A 27,375-nucleotide genomic window follows, 5' to 3' on the forward strand; every position below is an offset into this window, starting at 1 on the left:
GAGTGGGCGCTTGTCGTATCTTGACAGGAATGCTATTCCACAGAACAGGGGCAGCCCCACTGGAAGCCCTGCTCTGAGTAACTGTGGAGTAATAAATAAATGCAATTTTTAAAAAAGCATATGGAAGAAAGTGATCCTTAAGATCCCCAGAACCTAAGCTCTTTAAGGATTAAGCCGCATCCCAAGTTTTTCACACAATTGACCAACACAACTGCAGCCTTCTGGCCTTGGAAGATAATAGCCACATGCCTTTCTGTGTGCATTTGCAGATATATACCAGCAGGAGGCGACATTGCAACCCACCTGAACAGAGGACGCCGCCAATTAGTGGCCATCTTGGGGAACTGCACTTCCGCCACACCAGCTCTGTATTCAAATGCACCCCTTGCTTGGTCTGGTGCATCGCCATCCTTGGTTGGCGAATGTTGTTGCCTACGGCACACTGTTTTCAGCCGCAGATGCAGCCCAGCAGAGGTTGGCTAAGCCGAGCCAGGATCCCTGCAGACACGACGCGTTGGATCTGAAGCAGACGGCAAAAGTGGCGCTGGTCGGGTTCACATTCCACGCCAACTTCAATTACGTCTGGTTCCGGAGCCTGGAGCGCCTTCTTCCAGGAGTGAAGGTGACCACGGTGATAGCAAAGGTCGCTTGCGACCAGGTCATCGCTGCGCCAATCACCATTGGGGCTTTTTACACTGGTGAGAGACAACAGGGGGCTGGAGGGGGCTGGAGAGCTCTTTGGAGAGCTCCCTTTCTCTTTATTTTTTATATTCAAAATTAAAACAAGACATATTATCCAAAAACATATCATCCTTGTTTCCCCCCCATTTTTCCTCCCTCCCCCCCCAAACCCACCCGCCCCCCAACTTCCCTCAGTTCCAGTCTTTGGTTTCTCTGAGACTGCTGTTTTCTGCATGTTACAAAGTTGTATAGATCCTCAAACTATTTAGCTGATTATTATCAATAAAAAGTTTGTGAATGTTTATGCTTCCCTCCCTTTCTCAGGTCTCTCTCTCCTGGATGGTGAAAGCAACATATTTGGGAAGCTGCAGGAGAAGTTTTGGCCAACGTACAAGGTAATAATAACAGCTCTGTAGATTCTGTGCTAGGCTGTTACAGCAAAGAAACACGCAAACAGAAAAAAGAGGGCATTGTGGCACCATAAAGACTAGTTTTTCAGAATCCCAGGCCGGGCTGGGACCTGGAGGGTGGGTCACTGATTTCTACTCCAGTGGGGAGTTTCCGTTCGACAAAGTGTAGGATCATGGCAATGAAAATAATAAATAGAGTTGGGGAAACCCTGTTTAACACCTGATCCCACTGAGAATGGTTCACTTTGAGAGCCATTGTTATCTGAAATTGTTGCTGTCATATTATCATGGAGGAACCGAATGATGTTTAAAAATTTATCTGGGCAGCCAATTTTCAGAATGACAGTCCACAGGGCATTACGATTTACAGTGTCAAAAGCCTTAAAAGGTAAAGGGTAAAGGGACCCCTGACCATTAGGTCCAGTCACAGACGACTCTGGGGTTGCGGCACTCATCTCGCTTTATTGGCCCAGGGAGCCGGCGTACAGCTGGTCATGTGGCCAGCATGACTAAGCCGCTTCTGGCGAACCAGAGCAGCACACAGAAACGCCGTTTACCTTCCTGCCTGAGCGGTACCTATTTATCTACTTGCACTTTGAGGTGCTTTCGAACTGCTAGGTTGGCAGGAGCACGGACTGAACAACGGGAGGTCACCCCATCGCGGGGATTCGAACCGCCAACCTTCTGCTCAGCAAGTCCTAGGCTCTGTGGTTTAACCCACAGCGCCACCTGTGTCCCTGTCGAAAGCCTTATTCAGGTCAATAAACGCCATATACAGGGGTTGGTTTTGCTCTCTGCATTTTTCTTGAAGATGTCAAGCGGTGAAAATCATGTCCACTGTCCCCCTAGAAGGCCGGAAACCATTTTGGGATTCAGGAAGGGTCACCTCGGATATTGTTAAGGACAGTTTACTAAGATCCTTGCAAGAATTTTGCCGGCCGCAGCTAATACAGAGATGCCTCGATAGTTTCCACAATCAGTTCTGTCACCTTTTTTAAACAGATTGATAATTTTGGCATCCCTAAAGTCTGCTGGGATCTCTTCTCTTTCCCAGATTTTTCGATAGTAGCAGGGGCCCATTATCTGAATTTCCCAGAAACAACTGAAGATATTTTTTTTCCTCCTGTCAAGATTTCTCAGCTGGTTAGACAGGTCTCTGTTGAGGTGTGTGTGTCCATTTTGTATCATTCTTAAACTAATCTTCAGTTATTTTTGTGACTTTTCCGTTATATTTTATGCCTCACCTTGGGACAGATGTGGAAGCCGATTAATAAATAACTTTGGTGCACAGTCTGTCAGCCATTTTGTTACGGTAGCTTCTGATCCTTGGTGCCTCAGGAGTAGCTGCTGTGGACTCCGCAGCAAAGTCCTGCAACTCCTTAGTGTGAAATCCAAGAACTATTGAGGAACTTCAACTTTAACCCTTATGTTAAATTTGTTATTTATTTATTTTCCCCCAATTTAGGCTGGTGTGCTGTGTTGGACCTTGTTCCAGGTATGTATTGTGGTCCGTGCTTTCCTTCTCTGAATGAGCTGGAAGCCTTGCCAGCTTCCCCACCCCCACCCCCAAACAAAGCTCCTGTGCCAATAGACAACTGTAAGAGAGACAAGCAGGTTTTTCCTGCCATAAAGGGATAAAGCATTCGGAAAAACATTCCCCTGCTTCATTTCTGCTAGTCAGGGAGCTGCTGAAAAGCAAACCTCAAATATTTGAAATGCATCACTTCCTTCCCAGTTGCCCTAGGAATACACTGGACTTTTGAAAGCCTGCTGGGAATGAAATTGTTTATTTGTTCCAACAATCTGTACACCGCTTAATCATAGCTGTCTCTCAGGAGACCCAAAACAATAAGATTACATACGAATTAAAACTATAAAAACAGAATTCAGTTAGAAAGCCTGCTGGAGGGTGGTTTGGGTTTGGGGTTGTTTTATTTTGTTTTGGGCTTCAGAAAGTGCCAGAAGTTTAACAGAGTGGTTGTATTTTGGGGCCTGCCATCAAGAAAGCAGCCTTGTACCCAGTCATACCATTGGTCCCCCTAGCTCAGTATAGTCTATGCTGATTGGCAGGAGCTGTCCAGGGTTTCAGACAAGGATCTCTCCCAGGCCAGGGACCTTCTGAACGCAAAGCAGATGCTCTACCACTGAGCCCATGGACTTTGAGAAGGATTGCCCTAAAAGAGACTGACTGGAGATCCAGGTGATCTCAAGGATGGCCTTCACCCTATAACCTTCATATATGCTAATATATGCTTTGGAGGTCCTGCTCACATGCCCGTTAGTAAGGCCAGTTAGGCTAGCAGGGACTTTCCCGTGGTGGCCCCACAGTTATGAAACTTGTGATTGGCTTATGCTTGGCCGCTTCAGCACAGACTTTTAAGAGGGCCTTGAACATCTCTCTCTCCCTTCACTACTGCCTTTTCTTTAGACTGGTAATGACTCAGAGCAGTTTCCCCGAAATAATCATACGCCTACTTTGTGTGCCTAGCGCATACAGGAGCACTCTTTTTATGTACTTCTTTTTGTGAGGGTTTGGCCACAAAGAGCAGTTTATAAGATATTTGAAAGAACAACAAACAAGTATGCGATAAGCACAAGAGGTATCACCGCTAGTCTAAGAGGCACACACAGAGCTACCTTCCCCAAGACCAGGCACAGGCAAACTCTGGCCCTCCAGATATTTGAGACTACAATTCCCATCATCCCTAGCTAACAGGACCAGTGGTCAGGGATGATGGGAACAACCACCGCCTTGTACAGCACCCTGAGCTCCTTGGGAATTGTATACTCAATCAGTCAATAAAATAATACCAGGAACAATCAGAGCATGTGCTTCTGTCCAAGAACCATTGGCGGTTTATGTTCCTCCCTCCTCATCTCTCTCTCTCTCTCTCTCTCTCTCTCTCTCTCTCTCTCTCTCTCCCTCCACCAGGCAGTGAATTTTGCTCTTGTGCCACCCCTGTTGCGCACAGCCTACGTGGGGGCCTGCTCCTTCCTTTGGACGGCATTTCTCTGCTACCTGCGCCAAACTGATGCCCACGACACCACCTCCCAGCTCTTCCAGGCGGTGCCAGGCTTGGCCGGGCTGTTTCCACCCAGGGCAGGAGAGAATCAAGTAAAGCTGCCGTCTGAGAAGTGACCAAAGGGCCGTGCTGTGGTTTTCTCGGCACCCCATCTCCATTTCTAGTTCTTGGTCTCTGCAAACTTTGCCCAGGGAATGGAGGGAGATTTGTCTCCTTATATTAACCCCCTCACGCCCACCTGCTTCAAAACACAGCCTGCTCCTCATGCTGCACCAGTATAGGAACATACAACTGCAAATGTGAGAAGCAGGGCCTTTACAACAATGGCCCCAAGGCTAAGGGAATGCTTTTCCCCTTGAGGCCTTCATGCCTTCTGAAAGACATACCATGAGCCATCTTTTAGGGATGCTGTAAAGATTGCAGCAAGATTAAGAGGAAGAGGAATGCTTTGAACACTCTAAAACGCTTTATAAATTCTGGCTGCACCCTGGACAAACACTGGGCAGTTGAACAAAAGATCATTATTCCCCTATCTCTTTCCCCTCTCTTTCCCCCCAACCACATAATGTCTACAACGTCAACAGTGTCTCGTACCAAATGTAAACAAACTGCAAAAAAGAATATATGAACTGAAAGTAGAGACGCTGTATGTATTTTCTTCCTTGTTTTGTTACGCAAGAAAATCTTCAGTAAGAACAAACTTAAAACAACTGAATAAATGAATGCTGGCTGCATGCACACCACATATTTAAAGAACATTTTTCCCTCCGAAAAATCCCGGGAACTGTAGTTTGTCAAGGGTGCTGGGAAATGTAGCTCTGTGAGGGTAAACTACAGCAGCCAGGATTCTAGATGTGGGGTTTGTGCTTTAAATATATGATGGCCTCCACGGTTGGAGTCAGTAGGCTTCTGAATATTATTTGATGGAAAGCACAGGATGTGAGAGGGCTCTAACCTTGGGGAGGAAAAACCGCCCCCCACCCCGGACTGAGGTGTCCCCATCTGTCCTCTCCCTATGCAAACCTAACCCTTGTCAGATGCCCCTTCCATAACTCGCCCCCACTGTGATGTCACTTCCTGCGGAACCCTGAGGCGATCTCATTCCGCTTGGCTCCAGCATGCCTCCCCTAGGACCGCTTTTGTGGCTTCTGCTTCTGGCCTGGTTTCCCATAAGCCTCCGGGGCTGCCTGCAGTGCGACCAAAAGTTCAAGGAGAATGTGGCCAAGCTCCGGACAGAGATTGTCCCGAGCAAGATCCAGGACAGCCGCCTCAAGGAGCGGGCCGAAGTGCTCCTCAGCGGTCTAGAGGGGAATTTCTTCCTGCACTATGCCACCAGCCAGTTTTCTGGCTTGGCAGGTATACAAGTTCCAGCTCTGCTTAGCTCAGGGTCCACACTAGACAATCAGGGGGCCTGAATTTCATGCTGATCATCTGACTGGGTGGTGACTGCATGGTTCTTACCCGGGCAGCATGAGTCATCCAAGGCTATTTCTTTATCTAGTAGGGATGGAGGAGAGAGCAGCTTCCATTTGAATTTAATGCCAGATGACCCTATTTCCACTTCCTGAAACAATGCGTGAACCAAAGTGCAGCTTTCCATCAAAATTCACACTTCTCCAAATGTTGTGATACAGTTAAAAAAAACAACAACTGCACAAATGTGGGCAAACAGCATAAAAGTGCATATAATCCTAAAAGTAACTTTTTAAAAAATGCATTATGTTAGCAAGAATAATCTTAACGGGGACTTAAATAAAAATTACAAACTGACACAGAAACATTGCAAAAATAAGAATCCAAAATGGTCGCAGCCGTGCATCCCTACCAGCTATAGCCGTTGGTGGATTGCAGTGTGAAATGTAGCTGTCCAAGGATGACAGACTGGCTACCGCCCATCACATTTCTGATAACGAGCAACGTCTTTCTTCCCTCACTGTGTCCACACCATTTAATGAACTTTTCAAAAAAGACTTTCTTTGTGCATTTTTGTTCACCTGCATCACCTGAGAACTCTCCCTCTTCTTGGTGCACAAGGAATGTGGAGCAATAGTGGGGTTCTCATGCTGGCATTCACCAGGAAAAGATGGGTAAGGAGGTGGCAAGCTTTTTTGGGGGGAGAAGAGTTTGGGATTGGCAGCTGTTCCCCCAGGTCTGCTGGGTTGGTGGCAAGGTCAAAGGAGCTCCTGCAGGTCTGGCGCCAACCAAGAGTTCCCCCAGTGCCCTGACTCCCAGCACCAATCTTTGCTGCCCCTTTGCTTCACCACATTCCCTTGGGCAGCAAAGACACAGAAATTAGAGGGAGCTGGAGACCTGAGAGTGGCAGAGCTGGGTTCTGTGCTTGAGAACAGGACCTGCTTCTTCAACCTGCCGTGTAACACTGGCTGTGCACACACTCCTGTTTCCCTCCACCCAAAGTGCTCCCAGCGCTGGTTTGGGAAGCGGTGTACGCATAGCCACAATCCATATCTATCCTGTTGTTCAAAGTGTTTTTCCACCAGCCAGCTTTAATCCGAATTGGAGAAAAAGAATGACTTGGCTGCGTCTTAATCCGGTAATGTGTACACAGCCTGTATGGGTGTTTAAACCCAAGTTTTTATCTGGAAAGATGCACAATGCAGCTCTGCCTGGCCTCCCAGACTCTTTACAGCTGCCTGGTATTCTTGAAATCCCTCTGCCCTTTTCCCCTCCCAATTGTTGCTCTCTGCATATTCAGGCTCCAACAGTCTACACAGCATGGGTAGACAAACTAAGGCCCGGGGGCCGGATCCGGCCCAATCGCCTTCTCAATCCGGCCCTCAGGCAGTCCGGGAATCAGCGTGTTTTTACATGAGTAGAATGTGTGCTTCTGTTTAAAATGCATCTCTGGGTTATTTGTGGGGCATAGGAATTTGTTCATTTTCTTTTTTCCTGCAAAATATAGTCCGGCCCCCCACAAGGTCTGAGGGACAGTGGACCGCCCCCCTGCTGAAAAAGTTTGCTGACCCCTGGTCTACAGCCACCCTTTTACTCCCCTTTCCCCCCAGTTAAGAGCAAAGTTGACGCCCTGATCCACGAGGCGAGGTTCAGCACGGAAAGTCTGCTTCAAACCCACCTGACAGGTGAGAATCCCGACTCCTCTCTCCCTCAGGTGCCCTTTTGCTGGGATTGAAGGTCCCGGGGCCTCATTTGCCAGAAAAAGGCCTCTTGGTCATTTACAGAATGAATTTGTAGGGGGCTCCCAATGTTACACACATCCCATGTATCTCGATCTACCCCCAAGACCAGGCTCTGTTGGATGAATTGGTTGAATTCCGGAGGAAAATGACTATGAAGCTCAAGGAAGCTTTAAAGGAACACCAAATGAAAGGTATCAAGTCTCCCCCAATTCTATGTATTATTTTATGTATTTTGTGTTTTTATGTTGCGATGTTATCCTGTGAGATGCCCTGAGACCTGTGGGTATATGGCGGTATGCAAATAATAATAATAATAATAATAATAATAATAATAATAATAATAATAATAATAATAATGTATTATAGATTTGAATGCTGTGCCAGGAAAAACTCCCTGCTTTATTGCAGGGTTCTGTTGATTGTATCGACAGGAATATTTCTGCCCTGCGGTAACGCTTTGGATGTGGAAAGAAATAAATCTGGGGATAATAGAATATTTGGGGCATGTACACTCATTCTCGGACTCTGCTTTTCTTCCCCTCACAGCTTGCGACAAATCTGCCTGCGGTGAGTTCATCTTGTTGCCTAGCTGGGTATTAAGAGGAGGGGAACCCGGCAATTGAAAGCAAATGAGAACTGTTGTGGTTATGTGGCGGGGACACATAGCATGCGGCGTGGGAGCAGCTCAAGGAAGCCAGAGTCTCTCGCACGCACATGGGCCAGGGACGCTGAGGAGGATTTCTCCAGTTCTGCTGTTAGCCGTGTTTGGGCCTCAGGAGAAGAGGAAAGGATGGAGAAAATAGAGGGAGGGTTGCTAGGAGGCCATCTGTACAGCAGGAGTAGGGAAACTTTGTGATTCCAGGGGCCGCATTCCAAAGTGGACGACCTTCCGTGGGCCACACACAATGTGATTCTCAACTTTGCTCAGCCGCACACAAACCAGAGGTCTCCACATGTACCTCTCCACATCCAGGGAAGCAAGAGGCGTTACTGCAGTTTAAGGACACATTCGAGCAAAGTAAACAAAAAAGAATCCCTGGAAATGTTAGAGGAGGTGTGGAGCAGTCCAGTGATGGGTTTGGCCTTGGGAGATTTCTAAGGGTTAGACAGAGGCGTGGATAGAGGGCTGCATTTGCCCCCTGGCACCCCGCGGCGGGATGCGCTCCCATTGCTTGGTCCCAGCGCCTGCCAACCTAGCAGTTCGAAAGCACCCCCAGGTGCAAGTAGATAAATAGGGACCGCTTACTGGCGGGAAGGTAAACGGCGTTTCCGTGTGCTGCGCTGGCTCGCCAGATGCAGCTTTGTCACGCTGGCCACATGACCCGGAAGTGTCTCCAGACAGCGCTGGCCCCTGGCCTCTTAAGTGAGATGAGCGCACAACCCCAGAGTCTGTCAAGACTGGCCCGTACGGGCAGAGGTACCTTTACCTTTACCTTACTGACGTTGCCAACCCCTGCTGTAAAGACATTTATGAAAGCAATGGATATATTGTCAGGGCTGGATTTAGGAGAAAGACAACCAAAAGGACCGGCTTACAGGGAAGGATTAGGGGGCATTTGACTCAGGGGGTGGGGGGCATCTATCAGAGGCAATTGATTCAACTACCCACCCAGCAACTAAAAAAAATTAGTGCCAGCAGTTCATCTTCATCTGTAAAACAGACCCAAGTTTTGCGTTAATTTTTGTGGGTGTTTTTAATTTGACGGAATAGTAACCTAATCAGTGCCATGACTGAACAAAGAGATGCCCAAGATTCTCTTCACATTCACACCCTACGTGGCTTCCCTCAAACAATTATGGGAGCTGCAGTTTGTTAAGAGCCTCCTTACAGAGCTTCAGTTCTCAAAGTGGTTTTCAAAAAACCCAGTCTCTCTTCCTAAGGCGCTCTAGGAACTGTGGCTCTGTGAGGGGAATAGGGGAACAAATTGCCGCTCCCAGAATTCCTTGGGGAGGGAGGTCATGACTGTTATCCTTGTGCTTTAAACGTATGGTTTCAAAGCGGCCGGGCCTAGACTGGCTTGGCTCCATATGTAGGGTTGCCATAAAAGAGAGGACAATATGACGACCATTCAAAGCAAAGAAAGGCCATATGTCTCAATTTTTACCCCTGAAAAAGAGGAAGTGTCCTGGAAAATGAGGACACATGGCAACCCTATGCAGCCACGCACTGCCCAAGACACATAGGAAGATCCTGCCCCCATCTTGGGAATTTTGCAAATTCCTGGACTGCAGAGTGTTGGGATTGGATGTAGTGGGCCTTGCTAGAAGATTAACATCCTGGGTTCTGTAGGCGTACGTTGATACCATCCATATTACTCTCTGGCTGGTGTTTCTTCACACTTTCTCTTTCTCTTCCTCCGTTTCCCGGACTCCTGATACCTCAGGCTGGCTGAGCTATAAAGTGCTCAATTGCAAAGGATGCCAAGAGACCAGCGCCGTTTGCTTGTCGCTAAGCCAGTGCTTTGGTAGGTAGAAAGAGGAACGATTCGTTGGCCTGGGCAGTGTGTCCACGCAGGAGTTTCCGTGATATGTGGCAGAGAAAGTGGGGTCTGGGTTTGCGTGTGAGTCAGACCCACTGATGTGTTTTGGGCGGGGCCAGGATTAGGTCCCACCGACAGCAGGGTCCCAAGGCAGTCTGCACAAGCAGATCGCGACAGCCCAAGCAAAAGCAAGAACCCAAAGGTTACTCACCAGGATCCAGCAGAGGAAATCCAAAGATAAGGTAGACACGGCCCAGCACTAATATGAAGACATCATTCCAGCAGATTTCTCAGCTTGGATTTAAGCAGGAGGGGCCAGAATCCCACCCACAACGTAGCTGTAGATTCGTAGAACCAGGCAGAGGGTCTTCTTGGTAGTGGCGCCCGCCCTGTGGAACGCCTTCCCATCAGATGTCAAGGAAATAAACAACTATCTGACTTTTAGAAGACATCTGAAGGCAGTCCTGTTTAGGGAAGTTTTTAATGTTTGATGTTTTATTGTGCTTTTAATTCTGCCCAGAGTGACGGGGGAAACCCAGCCAAATGAGCGAGGTATAAATGACAAATTGTTGTTGTTGTTAAATTTCTGGAAGAAGTCCTCCTTGGGAGGAGAGTCTTGCTCACAAGGAGTCCATTTTTGAAGGTGAAGATGCTGACCTGCCTCTTCAGGTGGCCAGCGGTCCTGAGGGCTGGGGAGGCATTCTGCCTCTGAAGCAGAGCTCCCCTCCTGTGGGGTGGGACCCCTTACAGGCTTCCCTAAGAGGTCCAGGCTTCTAGATGGCACTGGGTGGGGGGCTCCAGATCCTGACCTGAGGAGGAATCCTCTAGCAAGGCATGACACCCGCTTCTGGCCATTATCTCCATCCTGCAAGGAGGAGAAGGTGAGACATAAGATGAATTTGCCCCGTCATGTAGGAACAGCAGCAACGAACTCTTCCTGTTCAGCCCAATTCGCTTCAGATGGCCTGACACGGAAGTTGTAAGAAGCTGCCTTGATGGTCCAGTTTGTTTTGCTCTGCTTCCCTTCCTTGGCCAAAGTGAAGTGGTGGAAACACAAATCCCGACTCTAGGCCCAAATGCTGGCAGGAGCCCAGATTAGGATACAGGTTTCGCTTCTGGGAGAATTCATCGGAAAGGTGTTACTCTGGGTGGTGCCATGTGATACCATCTCCAGAAAAGGGCAGCACTTACTGGGTGGCCCATGGGCATTCCTACACAAATATGAAGCAGGGAGTTTTTGCAGGCCTGACTGAAGAAAAGTCAGAACTGAAGGACAAAGGGCCTAATCTGAATTTGACATGGAAGGATGATGAAATCAGTATTTAAATGGGACACCTGTGGCCTTCTGGATGCTCCCCCCATAACTGCTGACCAGGGCTGATGGGAGTTGGAGTCCTGACTTATAAGCGCTCCACAATATATTGTCTCAGAAAGCTTTACCACAGTCTTATAAGGTAGGCCGCTGTTCTTAGCCCATGTTGCAAGCGGTGGCCTGAGAGGCCTATAAACAATGAATTACGAATTCCCAGGTATCAAAAAAGGTTATTTATGTATCCCACTACTGCAGCTCGTGTTTTCTTAGCCCCCAAAGTGAAAAACAAGCGAAGTCCCAGCTAAAGAAGATTGGCAACTTAAACTGATGGAATATGCACAGCTTGTGGACCTAACATATAGACTAGGAGAACAAGAAGAACATACGTTTAAAGAAGACTGGAAAATGTTTATCAAATACATGGAGGAAAATTGTGTCCACTTGAAAATGTTGGCAGCACTGTTGATAAATTCAACAGTGTAAATCAGTTTTGATGGATGTAATAGTGGAATACTGAATAGTTTAGTTTATATATAACATGCAGGTATTTATGTTGTGCAAAATGAACCATGGAAAGAGGGGAAGGGAAGTCATTGATATTTTAAGGCTGTCTAAGTGAATATTCTAAAATGTAAAACAGAAATTAAATAAAAATTATTTAAACACCCCCCAAACCCCACAATGGATTACATTAAGGCTGCCTAACAAATTCATGGCAGATTATATATATATATATATATATATATATATATATATATATATAAAAGCCTCCTAATCTACAACCCAGTCTCTTATGCAGTATATCATGATATATATTTTTCTGTGTGGGACTAAACACGAACTGCATTCTTTTATGGAGGTCTCCTGTTTCAAGACTCATGACTGTGTATGGGAAGAAAGAGATACCTTTAAAGCATATCAAAAACACACAGAGACCCCAATTCCTGGGAACTGCAGTTTACCACACACACCCCACAAAAAAACCCCTACCATTCCTGCCTCCTAAACCATCTACAGTTCCCAGGTTTCTTGGTGTATGTGTGTGTGATGTACTTTTTTCAGTGTGCTTTGAATGTATGACGTGTGCTCAGCCTAAAACACTGAATCTGGGGTCTCTGCATGCAGTGGATGCCCAGGAACGCCTCTCCCTTCGCTTTGGAAAGCCCATAAAGGACCCCGATATCGCCAAAAATGGAGTCGCCGTTGTCCTGTGTATGGGTGGACTGTTCTTCGTGGTGATGATAGGCGTGTGAGTATAAGCAATAGACCTTCGTGTAGCTCAGAGTCAGCTGCACTGCTCTCCCTCTCCCAGAAAGGGACCTTGAGGCGGGTTGGGGGAGCCCCAGAGGCTCCTCAAAGGGTTAGGGAGGGTTTTGGGGGGGCTCTAACTCTCTCTTTTCCCCAGGATTATCAGGTACTGGAAAAACCGGCTCTTCTTGTACATTTAGCAGAGATCTGCCCCTTTTCTCACCCGTAAGGAAAAGGTCCTATCGAGCTTCCCAGTTGTGAAGTCTGAAATGTGGTCTGCATATCTTCATTGTAACAACCTCCAGAAATCCTTTTTTTGCCTGCAAAATTAGTGTTTTTTCTGGTTTACACCTCTTGCCCTCCAATCCTCTTCTTATCCCTCATATTCACAAAATAAATACACACAGACACACCCTGATAGTTGTCTGTTTCTGTCCTCTCTTTTTGGACTGCAAATATCTGGCTTTAATAAAGTCTTCCTCATTCCCTCCAGCCCACAGACCAAGGTGTTTAGTGGGCATGAAGGTGGAATTCAATTTTTTTTCATTTTAATGAGAAGCTACCCAGTTAATACTTCCTGAACCAATACGTGAACTGGAACAGACACCTGCCCTTTGAAATTTGAACTTCACCAAATTTGCAGCCAAACGATATGTAAAAAAAATACATTATATTAAGGGGAAATGTTAGTGGAAACAAACAAACACAAATGCATCATATGCTTTTGATGCTTACAAAAATATGTGCATTAGTCAAAACTGCATACAAGAAAGTTTTTACCAGGGGAAATTTAAACTAAGACACTGATGAATTTTCAAGAGTTTTGGGGTTTTTTTTGTTAAGTTGCAAATTGCCGTGGAAATATGGAGAACTGAATTTAAGACTGGAGAAGTGAGAAGCTTGATTGATCCATCCTTACTGTCTAGACCAGAGCTTTCCAAACTGTATTATGATGCGTTAATGTGTCGACTGCAGTGCGTAAGTGTGTCGTGCAAATGCTACCCGTGCTCTTCATGGGGCTGGAAGGGGGTTAGTTTAACCTCCACTTTCCTAGTAAAACTGAATTACCATATTTTGTTCATGTATAAGACGGTGCTTTTTGCTAAAAAAAAAAGGCAAACATTGGGTGTTGTCTTATACATGGATAGTGAATGTAGAGGGGGGGATGTGTGATTAATGGCAGCGGCAAGCAGCAGATTGGCAGCGGCGATTGGGCAGGTGATTGGTGGCTGCTGCAAGGCCTGCTAGTGATTGGCTGTGGGTGTGGCAATTGGACAGGCAATTGGCAGTTGTGGCGAGGTGGGCAGGTGATTGGTGGCTGTGGCAAGTGGGCGGGTGGGTTGGTGGTGGCATCGAGCGGGCAGACAACTGACGGCTGCCGCGAGGTGTGCGATCGGCAGTGGCTGTGGCAAGTGATTGGCAGTGGCAGGCAGGCAGGTGAGTGACTGGTGGAAGTGACCTTTCCCACCCCCAAAAAGCTAAACAACATTTCTTAAATTTGGGTTAAAAAAAAAATAGGGGTCGTCTTATACATGGGGACTGTACATCTTTTACAGTCTTATACACTGAAAAATACGGTATTGTGTTGCAAAATGATGCATGTCTAAAAAGTGTGTCACAGCAACATGAAAAGTTTGGAAAGCTCTGGTCTAGACAGTCTGCCTGCCCTCCCAGATCTTCCTAAAATCCACCACAGGGCTCCCAACTCTCTATTCTCTGTCCCCTGTGCAGAGGAAGGTGACTGAGATGATCAAGGGCCTGGAAACCAAGCCTTATGAGAAACAGTTGAGGGAGCTGGGTATGTTTAACCTGAAAAAGAGGAGACTGAGAGGAGATATTGTAGCCATCTTCAAATATCTAAAGAGCCGTCACTCACATGGAAGATGGAGCAAACTTGTTTCTTCCTGCTCTGGAGGCTAGGGCCCAAACCAGTGGATTAAAGTTACAAGAAAGGAAATTTCGACTAAACATCAGGAAGAACTTTCTGACAGTAAGAGGTGGAACAGACTCCCACAAGAGATGGTGGACTCTCCTTCCTTGGAGGTTTTTAAGCAGAGGGACGGCCATCTGTCATAGATGCTTTAGCTGAGATCACAGCATTGCAGGGGGTTTGACTAGATGACCCTCGGGGTCCCTTCCAACTCTATGAAATAAGAAGCAAAGATGTTCTTTTATTCCAAGTGTAAAATTTGTATTTGTTCTAACCAGCAGAAGCTCACAGATGAGGGGGTCCTGGAAGGGTCCAGCAGCCTCTAGCACCCTAAAGGCGCAGTGCTTTTCGCAGCATCTGTTTCTTGTGCTTGATGCACACCCAGTACCTGGAAGTGTGGGAAGTGTGGTTAGTGGAGGCGAAGAAACTCCTGGGTCTTCTGGGTCCGGAATGGGGCCTGGTCTACACTTGGAGGCAGAATGAGGTGGCAGAATGCTGAGATGGTGGAGCAAACTATATCACTTCAGACTGCAGGTGGGAGATGCCATTTCTCTTTTTGAGGGTGTGCACATTTAAATCTCATGACTTCTTCCCCCACCCAAAAAAATCCAACAAAATGTAGGTTAAGGATGCTGGGAATTGTAGTTCTGTGAAGGGTAAACTACACTTCTCAATATATTGGGGGGGGGGGAGTCAAGTGCTTTAAATGCATGGTCTGTTCACAGCCTTAAACGCTCCTCTGCATTTGAACTCCCTGCAACACAAATCACACATCAGAGAGAAAGGCTAAAGACTTGCCCCCCCTTTTGCTGCTTCTTGCTACAATTTCAACATTCTCCAATCTCACATGGCTGCATATTTTATTTTGAGAACTGCCCCCTCCTCCATCTCTGGACATGAATTTAAACTCAGGTCTACTTTCTGGAATCCTCTATATATGCAAATACCTGCACACACGGGGGGGGGGGGGGACGGACAACCCCAGTCAACTAACTTTCCTAGATAAACAGAAAGCAGAAATTAAGCATGTATTAACTCTGCTTGGATTTGAATGTCATCCTGTGTTCTTCAATCAAGTTTTCAAAATCTTTTGGAAATCTGGTGGCAAGAAAGGAGGGGTAATAGAAATGGGTAGGAGATTTACTCTGGAACCTTGAGGTCCAGAAACTACCGTATTTTTTGCTCTATAAGACACACTTTTCCCCTCGTAAAAAGTAAGGGGAAATGTGTGTGCGTCTTATGGAGCGAATGCAGGCTGCACAGCTATCGCTGAAGCCAGAACAGCAAGAGGGAGAGCTGTGCAGCAATCCCTCTTGCTGTTCTGGCTTCAGGAATAGCCGTGCAAAGCCTCTTCAACAACATTTGATTCAGCATATTTTTTTCCTTGTTTTCCTCCTCTAAAAACTATGTGCGTCTTATGGTCAGGTGCGTCTTATAGAGCGAAAAATACGGTAGATTTATGGGAAAAAAAGGCAGCCAATGTTCTCAGAAATCTAAATTCCACACCACATTCTATGCTTGCACTCCTTTGAAGGGCCACAGTTCAGTAGTAGCTTCAGTAAGCTCTATGGGTTGCAGGCAGTCCCAGGTTCAATCGACAGAGTCGACAGAGGTGGGTCAAGTGAATGGGAGCAGCTGGCAGCAAGAACTCCTGGGTTCCTTAGGATGCGAGAATGATGGTCCTGTGTACCACAATAGGGTTGGTGCCCAGTGGCTTCTTTGCGAAGGAAGGCGAATGCCGGTCAGGAAACCTGAAAGTTTGGACTCTCGGATTCTACGGGAAAGGGAGGGAACTCTGCAGAGCCATTTACTCACACAAGAACAACTGAGGTCACCAACACAGACTCGCAAACAAAGAAGAGGTAAAGAACAACTTCATTATATTCTGCAAGGCGTCTGTCTTCCACTAGGGGGCAACAGAAACATCCTTTTAGCCTCTTGCGTTGGCTGGGATGAGCAACCCTCTCTTATCTTGCTCCCTGGTCCAGCCACCCAAATGGTGGCTTTCAAATGGGAGCAGGAAACGAGAGTTACAACACGTGTTGGGAACCAATTCGTAACAGCCAAGAGTGGAGGTAGCAATGGCCACTTTGTGCACAAGTTTGGGAACAGAAGGCAGAAGCTGGAAGCCCCCCACCCGCCTCGGTCTTACCTCCACAGAGCTCTCCATCAAAACATTGGGTGGCGATACGTAAGCAGGTCCAGCAGTCCAGGACAGGGCCCTCAGTCACCGCTGCAGAGGGAGGAACAAGGCAGGGATCTGGGGGGCCTCGCTGGTGCATCCGGTTCCAGTCCAGGAGGCTGTGTGGGCAACTTGGGGGGGCGGAGGAAGGGCTCTGATGGGGGAGGGAGTCTGATACTTACTGCAATCCTCAGAACAAGCTGAAGGGTGAGGGTGGAAGAAAAGAGAGAGGCCTGGTTTAGAGACCTAAAACCCAGGCAGAGGGAGTCTCACTTAGCTGGCATGCAATTAACAATTACGTGCAAGCAATCAACTCGAAGTTTGGCACGTCATAACCCACCTCTGCCTACCAGTGCCACAGCAATTCAGTTCCCCCTTTTATAACGAAGTTCTTCCTCCAAGTGAGCACGTTCTGCCCAAAATACAAATATGTATATTTTAAATCTACGTCTGGCGCAGCAAGTCACCTGCTCTTTTCTTGCTCCCCCATCTGCAGACCTCACTGAACTGATGATGTTTAATGCAGGAATTTGTTACACAGTAATTATTCTTGCGTTTGTTATCGCTCTGTATTTAGCCGTTTACAGTGGTACCTCAGGTTACATACCCTTCAGGTTACATACTCCGCTAACCCAGAAATAGTGCTTCAGGTTAAGAACTTTGCTTCAGATTGAGAACAGAAATCGTGCTCTGGCGGCGCAGCAGCAGCAGGAGGCCCCATTAGCTAAAGTGGTGCTTCAGGTTAAGAACAAGACTGCCAGTAGCGGTATTTTATACATAGGGAGAGGGCACCCCTGGCCCACCCTGAGCCCCAACCCTGACCCCAGGATTCCCGGATAAAGGGGGAAGTGAAGGTCAGGGCAGTGGGTTAGAATAAGAGGTGCTGGTGCCTTTAACTGCCCTGGTTTCCCTTCCCGACTGGTACCGAGGTCGGCAAATTTCTCCAGCGACTGCTGCAGGCGCCTTCGCAGAGATACCCGGAGCTGATACAGGGAGAGTTGCCACAGGAAGACGCCTGAGGAAGGAAACCGAGCTTAAGGTTTGTTAGAGGGAGATAATTCCTAAGATGCTGGGTTAGAATTTTAGCCTGGCAAAGCTGCACAGCACATAAAAACCTGACCTCTCACATGTTATATTTGGGATTAGGGTTAGGAATATACTTGGAATTAATTCTGCCACTAAAATATCAATCCTGGCTTTGTGGACTTCCATCAGTGGCTTATCTGGGTTTCAGGCAAGAGTCTCTCCCCCCCAAGCCCTTCCTGGAGAAGCGGGGGACTGAGCCCGGGATCTTTCACCTGCAAAAATGGATCTCTGCCATTGAGCTGCAGACCTGCTTTAGGTCTGGGATCAAATCAGGGGTCCCCAACCTTTTTGGACCCATTTCCTTTGGAAATGGAAGGAGCAGTTGGGGCACCAAAAATAACCATTTCACACACAAAAACTGGCAATGTTCAGAATCCCTCCCCCACAAAGTAAAACACGTACACCCTAAACAGCAATAAATAGATAAAATTAGGGGGCAGGGGCCTTAGCAAACACAAAGAGGAGTTACCGTATTGTTGCAAAATTAGTGAGTGTTAAAATGTCATGGGTAAAGCATAGCAGATTTGCAGCGATAAATGATTGGACAAGAGGAAAGAAAAGGGTTAAAGAAAGGAATTTATAAGTAATTTAGATCAGGGGTTGCTGAAAAAGTTTAAAACTGGGATGCAGAAAAGGGAGGCATGGGGAAGTCGTTGAAATTGGGTATAAGAAAAAAAGACTATGAAATTATACATGTTTATATGTTTGTTTGTTTGTGTATTGTTGTTTGTAATGTCTTATATTATATGTTGAAAAACCAATAAAAATTTTATATATATAAAAAAGAGGAGTTACCATATTTTTCGCTCTATAACACGCACCCGACCATAACATGCACGTAGTTTTTAGAGGAGGAAAATCCGTAGGCATGCCACCCGTAGGCATTCCCTCCATAACACGCACAGACATTTCCCCTTACTTTTTAGGAGGAAAAAAATGAGTGTTATGGTGCAAAAAATACGGTATATGAGGACCCATAGTGCCAGGCTTGGGACTTGAGTTAGACCGTGAGCTTAGGAGAACCACCTAAATATTTGGGTGGTCTCCCCACCCCACTCCCTATGGTGATGGAATAGCTTTATGAGATTCAGCGTTTACCGTAAGTAGGACTGGGGAAATTTGTCCATTTTAGTTTCTCTCAGTTTCTCATTTTTCCACATTTCCATATCAGTTTGCTTTTTTTTTTTAAAGTCCTCCAGAAAATTTCTCAGCATTTTAGTGTGATTCCCACCTCCTCAGCATACACCCATTTTTGTGTGCTGTTTTGCCTCACATAAACATTTTGGCAAAGCAATTTCCCCATATAGAATGCATTTCGGTATGCTATTTTCACTAATATATGCATTCACGAGGAACACCCTCCCATCAGATGTCAAGGAAATAAACAACTATCTGACTTTTAGAAGACATCTGAAGGCAGCTCTGTTTAGGAAAGTTTTTAATGTTTGATGTTTTATTGTGCTTTTAATTTTCTGTTGGGAGCCACCCAGAGTGGCTGGGGAAACCCAGCCAGATGGGTGGGGTATAAATTTATTATTATTATTATTAACAGGCAAAATTAACCCTAGCCTATGTGTCTTCCCACAGATTATTTGGCTGGCGAGCTGCTTTTCAAGATTTGGAGAAGTGCGAATTTGGGGGGACAGCTGTGTTTTCGTAGGCGTAAAATAGGTTAAGTACACATTTCGGCAGAAACTGCACCAAATTTCTAACCTACAACCCAATCCCAAATGCAATCCCATCCCCACAGCTCCTTCTCTCCTTTCCCCCAGCTCACCTTTCCAGGTTTTGCTGCTCTTGATGTCCCTCAACTGACTAATAACATCTGATTTGATAGACATCACTCCTCGGACATCTGCAAGAGAGACATTTGTGGCTGTAACCTCAACCCTTTTCCACCCCGCCCCAGATGTTACAGCCCTGCCGACACTTCTCTGCTCAGTTCGCACCCAGCACTCGCTCGTGCATCTTTCGGAGGAAGGTGCCGTGCAGGTCAGCAAAGGCCTGGATGTGCCGTTGTATGAGGGCGTCTCGGTCAGGAAGGTCTGCTGGGAGCATTTCCAGCAGCAAGGTTGCCACAGAATCCAAGAAGCGGCGGTCACACTGAAGGCAACCAGCCACCGCTTGGAGAGAGAAGAGCAAAAGGGGGAACACCAGCAGGAACTGGGGTGCCATTGCCTCTTCCCCTACACTGCAGCTGGTGAAAACTCTTCCGTGAAGTCAGGAACCACTGGAAAGGCAACCATCTCCATGACACACGGAAACGTTGCCAAGGAGAGAGAGAGTAAATAGACGGTGCTTTGGCGCTAGTCTCTGTGATGCTACAACAGGAAGTGATGTAAGAAGCAGGTGAGGATCTTGGCTCGGAACAAGCACTACCCTAAGCAGGAAGGGGCTCCTTTGTCCTGGTTCCTATGGCCAGGATATCGCTGCTCGGCTGGCTGGCCTGGTCCCTGCCTGTGCAGCTGGCAGGCACATGCCTCCGTTGCTGGCCAGATGCCATTGTCTACTTTGGCTACGACTCCTATTTGCTGCTTGGGCAGGACTCAGAGGCCACCAAAAACTTGGGGAAGCTTTTCATAGGCAGCGCTGAAGACCTCGCCGCCTATGGCAGACACTATTTGGGTACAGAATTAAGAGAAGGCGCAAGCAATGTCCATGAGATACTAGGGAGGAGCTTCTCCATGGAGATGCAAAAGGTCCCCGTTTCTGAACCTCCAAATGGCACATTATCCAGCTCCCCATTTTATTTTATTTTACAATCTTGAGTGGGTGGAAAGCCTTTAATTACAGTACAGTGGTACCTCGGGTTACATACGCTTCAGGTTACATACGCTTCAGGTTACAGACTCCGCTAACCCAGAAATAGTACCTCAGGTTAAGAACTTTGCTTCAGGATGAGAACAGAAATCGCGCAGTGGCGGCGTGGCAGGAGCGGGAGACCCCATTAGCTAAAGTGGTGCTTCAGGTTAAGAACAGTTTCAGGTTAAGAACGGACCTCCGGAACGAATTAAGTACGTAACCAGAGGTACCACTGTATTGCATTTATTTTCTCCAAGGAGCTCAAGGTGGAGTACATGGTTCTCTCGCTCCGTGTTTAACCCCCTACAACTCCCCCGGCGAAGTAGGCTAGGCTTCTGACCAGTCAGAAATCCAAGACAGAGGCCATTCTGGGTCTGAAGAAGCACAGCTGCAGTGTAATAATACCCTGAAAAGTACAAAGTTTTGCTGATTTTGCTAATGACTCAAATGGCTGAAGAGAACAGGTGTCACCTCTGCTTGCCATAGGGAATCTGTGGCCCTCTAGATGTTATTGGGCTCCAACCAACTCGCATCATCATCCCCAGCCTGTGTTGCCAATGGTTATGATCGCTGGGAGTTGTAGCCCATCAGTGTTGTGGGGGAGGGGTTACAGGTTTCCCCATCCCTGGTCCAAGGAACCAAAGAGCCCATGGTCTTGTTGAGCATAATTATATGCAACTCTGCTCCGATTAAATTCACCCACATAGATTTCTTGGTTGTCACTGGCTGCAGTGAGCAGGAAGAGTTGGGCAGCAGAATATCATCTGGCGAGGGGAGAGGAGGCTGAAGTTATAGCAGTGGGTGGAATGGATTATGAAGACAAGTTGAAGCCATCTGCTCCATTTTGTAAAGCGCCCCTATACAACACCCTGTGTGCAGCAATCTATTTCATTATTTTCATTTGGGTAATTCATACACGGCTTAACATTTTTTACAACACCTAGAAGTGGCTTACGAAATGCCATCAGATGCTACAAATATACAGTAAGAGCCATTATTAAAGCCCATCCTTTAAAACAGCACAGTCCGACAGGATTTTCTTATTGGAAGCATGTTTGTGGTTGGAGTTTTGGGGGTGCAAACTTCCATATGGAACCCATACACCATTGCAGACTTGGCACCCACTTTCCCTCCCACAAGCTGTAAGAATGCGCATGGGCCTCCTGCGTGCAGCAACTCCATGTGGTGTCATTTACAGCACATGAAAACAGTGTCCTTAAGAACTGTCGGGGTTGCTCAGGGGCCTCCCCGGGGCTCCTCAACAAGATTGGGAATGGCAGATGAGCTACCATTGCCGCTTTCCCATTGGAACCTGCACCCTTGGGGAAATATTTTAACATATTCCAGGGTGCCGTCTCAGCAGGAGGCAAAGCCAACACCTACCTGGCCTGGTGGCTTCCCTGATTAAACTGGGAGTGTCACAGAAGCAGCCCCAAAATATTCAGGGATGCTCAGGGATCCCAGGCACACACACAGGTCCTTAGCAGACAGCATGCATGTAGAAAGGGTTCCTGCAGTTAGGGGTATGTTTCTTCCTCAACTGCCTCACCTGCACGCCCGGTTGCCCTCACCCTTTCTCAGTCCTAAAGGCCAGGATGGCTGAAGCATTCAAAGAACACCAACTTAGGTTCCACCGTGTGGGACGGTGTGTTCAAAATGGAGAATTAGGAAAGATTCAGGCATCATTGTTTTGGTTTGTTTCCTCTGCAGAACGGGAACATATGGAGCGTGAGGCTGGAACTCTCTTTCTCCACCTTGAACAGATTATCAAGAGGAGTGGGAAAGGTAGTTGTTGTTAGCTTGTCGTCCTCTTCCTTCCAGACTTGCCTGCAGCACAACTATGTCAGGGAGCCATTGATTGCCATTGCAGTAGCTCCTAACCCACACACGCAAACACAAAATACCCCCAAACCCTCCTTCTCTCATTCCACCCCTTGGTGGCCCCAATTAACCAGGCAATTGATCAGGCACTATCCCTTCTGCTGCACTCAAAAGCCTTGGCTTCGATCGACCCATTTCTCTTTCCCTACAGATCATGGCAGCCTTATGAGGGAGGCAGAGGAGGAAAAGAAGAATTTTGTCAAGCGATTGGAAGAGGCATCTAAGGCCTTTGTGAAGGAAGGTAAGTACTTGAGGGCAGAACCTCTGGTCGGAGGCAGACAGCTGAGGAGAACGTGGCCCACACATCATGGAGGTGACAGGGTTTTGGAGGTGACCTGTTGGGTAGGGCAAGATAGGGCCATGGAGTCCTGTGAGTGGGGAGGGATCACCTTTCTCTAGTGCTCATGCCTTTGTTTTTCTCTTTTATATCCACAGTCTGCAGCCTTTCCTGTGGTGAGTCCGTCTGTCCAAACTAGAGGGGCATCTGTCTGGCCATATGGTGTCTGCTGCTTTTTTTTAAAAGTGTCCATTATATCTGTGTGTGTGTGTTTGTGTGTGATGCCAGTTATAAATGGTGGATATCCATTCCTCACAGCCCCAGGAAAAAGAAGGCAGTAACCAGATCAGGAATAAATGAAAATCTCACCCAAGGATTGTGTGTGTAAATGCAGGTTGGCACTCTTACCTGTGTTAGTGCTTGTGAAGTCAAAGAGGAGACTTTACTGGTATTTAAATTCATTGCCAGTTTTGTGCCCTTGAGTTGGTTCAGGCATATCACCAAACCATGATTTTCACTAACCACACACTTAGATTTGAAACCACCATGTCCACACGTGCAGGGAAAGAAAGAAAGAAAGAAAGAAAATAATTATTTTATACCTCACCCATCTGGTTGGGTTTCCCCAGCCACTTTGGGCGGCTTCCAACACAATATTAAAATACAGTAATGCCTCAAACATGAAAAGCTTCCCTAAACAGGGCTGCCTTCAGATGTCGTCTAAAAGTCTGGTAGTAGTTGTTCTCTTTGACCTCCTTTGGGAGGGTGTTCCACAGGGTGGGTGCCACTACCGAGAAGGCCCTCTGCCTGGAATAATTCCAAATAATGGAAACCATTATTTGGGTAGTTTCTTGCTGTCCCCTGAAGAACACCTAGGCGCTATCTGAAGTAGCAGCTTCCAGGACTGGATCAACATTCCAAACCATGGTTTGTTGGTTCATATGTGACACCAAACCTTAGGTTTCATACGTTTCAGCTCCTGGTTTGATGGTCATTCTCAAATCATAATCTGCTGACTTGATTTGGTCCAGACATCACAACAAACCATAGCTTGGCATGACATCTGAATCAACAAGAGATTGGCACAATGTTCAGAAGATGTTATTGTCTAATGGAATCCCCTTTTCCCTGATATTTCCACAGCTAAGTCCCGGTTCCGACCCTACGAAGTGGCACAGTGTTCAAACTGCCAGCTTATCAAAGTTTCCTGCCTTGACCCCTTTGTATGTGCAGGTAACTTGTCTTTCTATACCTCTCTCCCTTAACGTCTCCCTCCAGTCACACTACTCTCTGTACATGTCAGTACAAAAGGAGAGCCAAGGTGGCCTGGGGCGCTTCAGCTGGAGCCTTGAACACCCCAATTGGGGCCCATCTCCTTTACTCTTTTGTCTAATTTGCTCTGTAGCTATCATGTAGACATCGGGGTATGTATCAATATTAATAATCCTTAAAGGGTAAAGGGACCCCTGACCATTAGGTCCAGTCGTGGCCGACTCTGGGGTTGCGGCGCTCATCTTGCTTTATTGGCTGAGGGAGCCGGCGTACAGCTTCCGGGTCATGTGGCCAGCATGACTAAGCCGCTTCTGGTGAACCAGAGCAGCGCACAGAAACGCCGTTTACCTTCTTGCCGGAGCAGTACCTATTTATCTACTTGCACTTTGACATGCTTTTGAACTGCTAGGTTGGCAGGAGCAGGGACCGAGCAACGGGAGCTCACCCCATCGCGGGGATTCAAACCGCCAACCTTCTGATCGGCAAGTCCTAGGCTCTGTGGTTTAACCCACAGTGCCACCCGCATCTCTTCATGCAATAATCCTTACCTTCATGCAAAAACGGTACTTGCCGGTTTTCTGGTGGTTTTCTTTGTCCAAGCGCAGTCAGTGAACCTGTTTTTGGCTACAAACGCCCTTAGGATGCTGTTGATGCAGAGCTTCACCATGGTCCCACCTTGGTCTCTCAAGACTTCTGCCTTCTCAAAAATGTTATCCTGTTCCTTTTGTACAGGGCCCAATGTTATTGCAGCAGTGCTGGTGCCACTTCTGCTCTTGCTTGGTATAGGAGCAGCATGGTGGTAAGTCCATGAATATTTAGTCTTTGTGGATACGTATAATTTATTTATTTTTATTTTTGCAAAACCGTAGCTCAACTCCAGGGCAGGGAGAACTGGGCTACACTGCAGAGTCTTAGCATAGCATCAAAAGTATGGATGGGTAAATGTGGCCCTCCAAATATTTTGGATCTTGGTTACTCCCATCAGCTGCATCCAGCATCACTGAGAGCCCAGAGGAATGTTGGGAATTGTTGTCCACAGGTTCTCCACCCCTGGCTTAGGGGAATGAGCCAAGGACTCAAAAAAGCCCTTGTTCAAACCTATTCCATACCATGAAGGTCACATCCATGCCGTTCCTTTCAAGCACATGCCTTCCCCCAAAGGGTTCTGGGAACTTTGGTTTACCCCTCACACAGCTTGTTGCCAGGATTCTCTGGGGGAAGCCATGTGCTTGAAATGTGTGGGATGGATCAAGCTGAAGTCACCTGGCAAGACAGCTTGAGCCTCTTTCCTCAGGAGATAATGTATGCAAAACCCTTTGAACGTTGGAAGCACTTATTAATTAATTAAAATTAATATTATTATTATTCCATCAGCTTTTGCTGGCTGCCTGGGAACGAGCAGCAAAGCTAAAACAGATGTCTTGCCATGCTCTTAAGGGAGTTCCTCTCTTTAACCACAGGTATCGCCGTCGCAAACAGAAGGAGCAAGGAAAAGACAAGTCTTCAGGAGATGAGGACAGCTCAGAGAGTTCTGAGTGGAGCTCTGATAGTTCAGAGAAGGCGGATGCCAATCCAATATATGCAGAAGTTCCAAGCACCCCCATATATGCTAATGTCCCAGCACATGCTGATGTCCCAGCATATGCTAATGTTCCAAACCCTCCAGAATTCACCATCCCAAGCCCTCCACCCTTTGATTAAATAGTTTCTGATGGTGATTTTCCATCAGGTCTGTGCTTGCAACATCACTTCCTCTTAGGGCATGAAGCGATGACCACAGCACCAAAGACAGCCATGCATGTGCAAATGAGGGATTAAACAGAACCACCAGTCAAAACAGATCTTCCAATGTCCACCCCAGATTTCAATGGGGACAGCTCACACATCCAGCTACCGAGGAGAAGTCCAGCAAGGAACATGTACATGTGAACCAAACCTTAAATCGCATGTGTACACTTGGCCCAAAGCAAACCCCACGTATCCTGTCTAGTCTTGAGGCCCCACCTCCAAGGTCTTTCCATCAAGAAGTGGGGGCTGGTTGGATACCTAAGGTTGATTATTCAAGGCTATCAACCATCTTTGGGGCAGTACTGATATAGCCCATTTTTTCCTAAACCAACCCAACCCAAAACTGATTACAAACTCAGCTTGCTTATACATTCACTGGGTTAAGTCAAAAGGCAGGAGCGGAAACAAGCAAGTTATGGCACAGAGTGGATGGAGGGGTGTGCAGAGTTAACGGCAGACTTGCTCTCTGGTGAGTGGAAGCCATGGTTATAGATACAAGATACACAATGACTTGTGAATGATTCAACGTTCCAAGCATTGGGTGTAGCTTGAGTGATGCGGACTTCCTCTTCCTGCAGCCAGCAAGTTTATATCCGAGAACTGCTGTAAAGTAGCTGTTAAGGATTTGTGAGCCATAAGGTTGCAAGTTCATACCTCAAAATCCACCAGCCCCTCTGTGACTCAGATAGGCTAATAATATGTGGTCTGACCTTATTAAAGGTAAAGGGACTCCTGACCGTTCGGTCCAGTCACAGACTCATCTGGGGTTGTGGCGCTCATCTCGCTTTACTGGCCAAGGGAACTAGAGTACAACCTCCGGGTCATGTGGCCAGCATGACTAAGCTGATTCTGGTGAACCAGAGCAGCACACAGAAACACCATTTACCTTCCCACCAGAGTGGTACCTCTTTATCTATTTGCACTTCGTGCCTTTGAACTGCTAGGTTGGCAGGAGTAGGGACCGAGCAATGGGAGCTCACCCCGTCACGGGGATTCGAACTGCTGACCTTCTGATCGGCAAACCCTGGGCTCTGTGGTTTAACCCACAGCGCCACCTGCATCCCTTGTAACCTGACCTTATTAGGTTGCTGCAAATACTTAGGGTAGGAGTGGGTAACCTGGGGCCCTTCAAGGTGTTCCCAGACTCCAGTTCCCATGAGCCCCAACTAGCAAGGCCACGTTTCAGGGATGATGGGAGTGTTGTCCAACAATATCTGGATGGCATGAGTTTGGGGCAAGTGTCACTGTATTGTATCCTCTTTGTATTGCAAAGGAGTGGCTAAGGGGCAAATCCAGGATATGAGAAAGAACAAACTTGAGAGAGGGACCAGCAGCTTGGTGCCCTTGATCTTGAGGCCTTATTTACATAGGTGACAGAATGAGGTAGCAGAATGGGATGTACCACTTTGAATTACAGGTATGCGGGATGGAGGTTGCTAGGGGGGAAAAATATTCCCACATGTAAACAGAATACAGTACTAGCAAGTAGGAATGGCTAGATGCTCTCCAGCTAGCTTGATTTGCAGGGACCTTTATGGATTTTAAAGGGGGGAAGATATAAAAATATCACCCACCTGACGTAGAGTATGAGTTGGTTAAGCCCAGGCTAGCACTTCAGTTTGGTTTCATAGGTAGGCCAAGGCCCTTCTAACAGATGGCAAATGAGCATGGCTGAAGCATCTATATGGAAGCTGAGGAAGGCATCCTGCATCACTCCCAGGTTGAGAATGCTAGCCAGGCTGCCAATTGTGGTGAGGGGAAAAGGTGTGGAAAGGGAATAGCCTTTCCTCTAGCTGGGTCCAAAGGGACTTGCTGCCCACACATGAGGCATCATCCCTTCCCTGGTTA

General features: G+C 47.1%; 4 protein-coding genes across 8 annotated transcripts; 3 read left to right on the forward strand and 1 right to left on the reverse strand.

Annotated features, from left to right (window-relative positions):
- The first annotated feature begins 271 nt into the window (after positions 1-271).
- LOC128400501 (mpv17-like protein) lies at positions 272-4,828 on the forward strand. Its single transcript, XM_053362715.1, has 4 exons — positions 272-698; positions 1,006-1,076; positions 2,557-2,586; positions 4,024-4,828. The coding sequence occupies exons 1-4, from the start codon at positions 377-379 to the stop codon at positions 4,228-4,230; spliced, it is 630 nt and encodes a 209-aa protein (XP_053218690.1). The 5' UTR covers positions 272-376; the 3' UTR covers positions 4,231-4,828.
- A 361-nt stretch (positions 4,829-5,189) lies between these two features.
- On the forward strand, positions 5,190-12,720 carry IZUMO2 (IZUMO family member 2). 3 transcript variants are annotated; one of them, XM_053362430.1, is made up of 7 exons: positions 5,193-5,470; positions 7,138-7,212; positions 7,374-7,460; positions 7,816-7,836; positions 9,654-9,734; positions 12,187-12,310; positions 12,467-12,720. In XM_053362430.1, the coding sequence occupies exons 1-7, from the start codon at positions 5,233-5,235 to the stop codon at positions 12,507-12,509; spliced, it is 669 nt and encodes a 222-aa protein (XP_053218405.1). In that variant the 5' UTR covers positions 5,193-5,232; the 3' UTR covers positions 12,510-12,720. The 3 variants fall into 3 exon arrangements, with proteins under 3 accessions (XP_053218407.1, XP_053218406.1, XP_053218405.1); XM_053362431.1 differs by lacking the exon at positions 9,654-9,734 and having other exon boundaries at positions 5,192-5,470; XM_053362432.1 differs by lacking the exons at positions 12,187-12,310; positions 12,467-12,720 and having other exon boundaries at positions 5,190-5,470; positions 7,701-7,836; positions 9,654-9,732.
- A 1,720-nt stretch (positions 12,721-14,440) lies between these two features.
- On the reverse strand, positions 14,441-19,705 carry IZUMO3 (IZUMO family member 3). Its single transcript, XM_053362042.1, has 7 exons — positions 19,457-19,705; positions 19,285-19,362; positions 17,347-17,436; positions 16,604-16,621; positions 16,392-16,472; positions 16,055-16,145; positions 14,441-14,627 (listed from the first exon to the last, which is right to left on the reverse strand). Exons 1-7 carry the CDS (start codon positions 19,680-19,682, stop codon positions 14,570-14,572), a joined length of 642 nt encoding a protein of 213 aa, XP_053218017.1. The 5' UTR covers positions 19,683-19,705; the 3' UTR covers positions 14,441-14,569.
- On the forward strand, positions 17,233-25,462 carry TEX51 (testis expressed 51). Of its 3 annotated transcripts, XM_053362040.1 has the most exons (8): positions 17,233-17,460; positions 19,095-19,178; positions 22,020-22,094; positions 22,342-22,431; positions 22,626-22,643; positions 23,611-23,700; positions 24,472-24,538; positions 25,200-25,462. In XM_053362040.1, the coding sequence occupies exons 3-8, from the start codon at positions 22,031-22,033 to the stop codon at positions 25,438-25,440; spliced, it is 570 nt and encodes a 189-aa protein (XP_053218015.1). In that variant the 5' UTR covers positions 17,233-17,460; positions 19,095-19,178; positions 22,020-22,030; the 3' UTR covers positions 25,441-25,462. The 3 variants fall into 3 exon arrangements, with proteins under 3 accessions (XP_053218015.1, XP_053218016.1, XP_053218013.1); XM_053362041.1 differs by lacking the exons at positions 17,233-17,460; positions 19,095-19,178 and adding an exon at positions 19,785-19,856; XM_053362038.1 differs by lacking the exons at positions 17,233-17,460; positions 19,095-19,178 and adding an exon at positions 19,867-20,132.
- The last annotated feature ends 1,913 nt before the right edge of the window (positions 25,463-27,375 follow it).

Source organism: Podarcis raffonei, chromosome 13, assembly GCF_027172205.1.
Source record: "Podarcis raffonei isolate rPodRaf1 chromosome 13, rPodRaf1.pri, whole genome shotgun sequence".
In the NCBI taxonomy this organism is placed as follows: domain Eukaryota; kingdom Metazoa; phylum Chordata; class Lepidosauria; order Squamata; family Lacertidae; genus Podarcis; species Podarcis raffonei.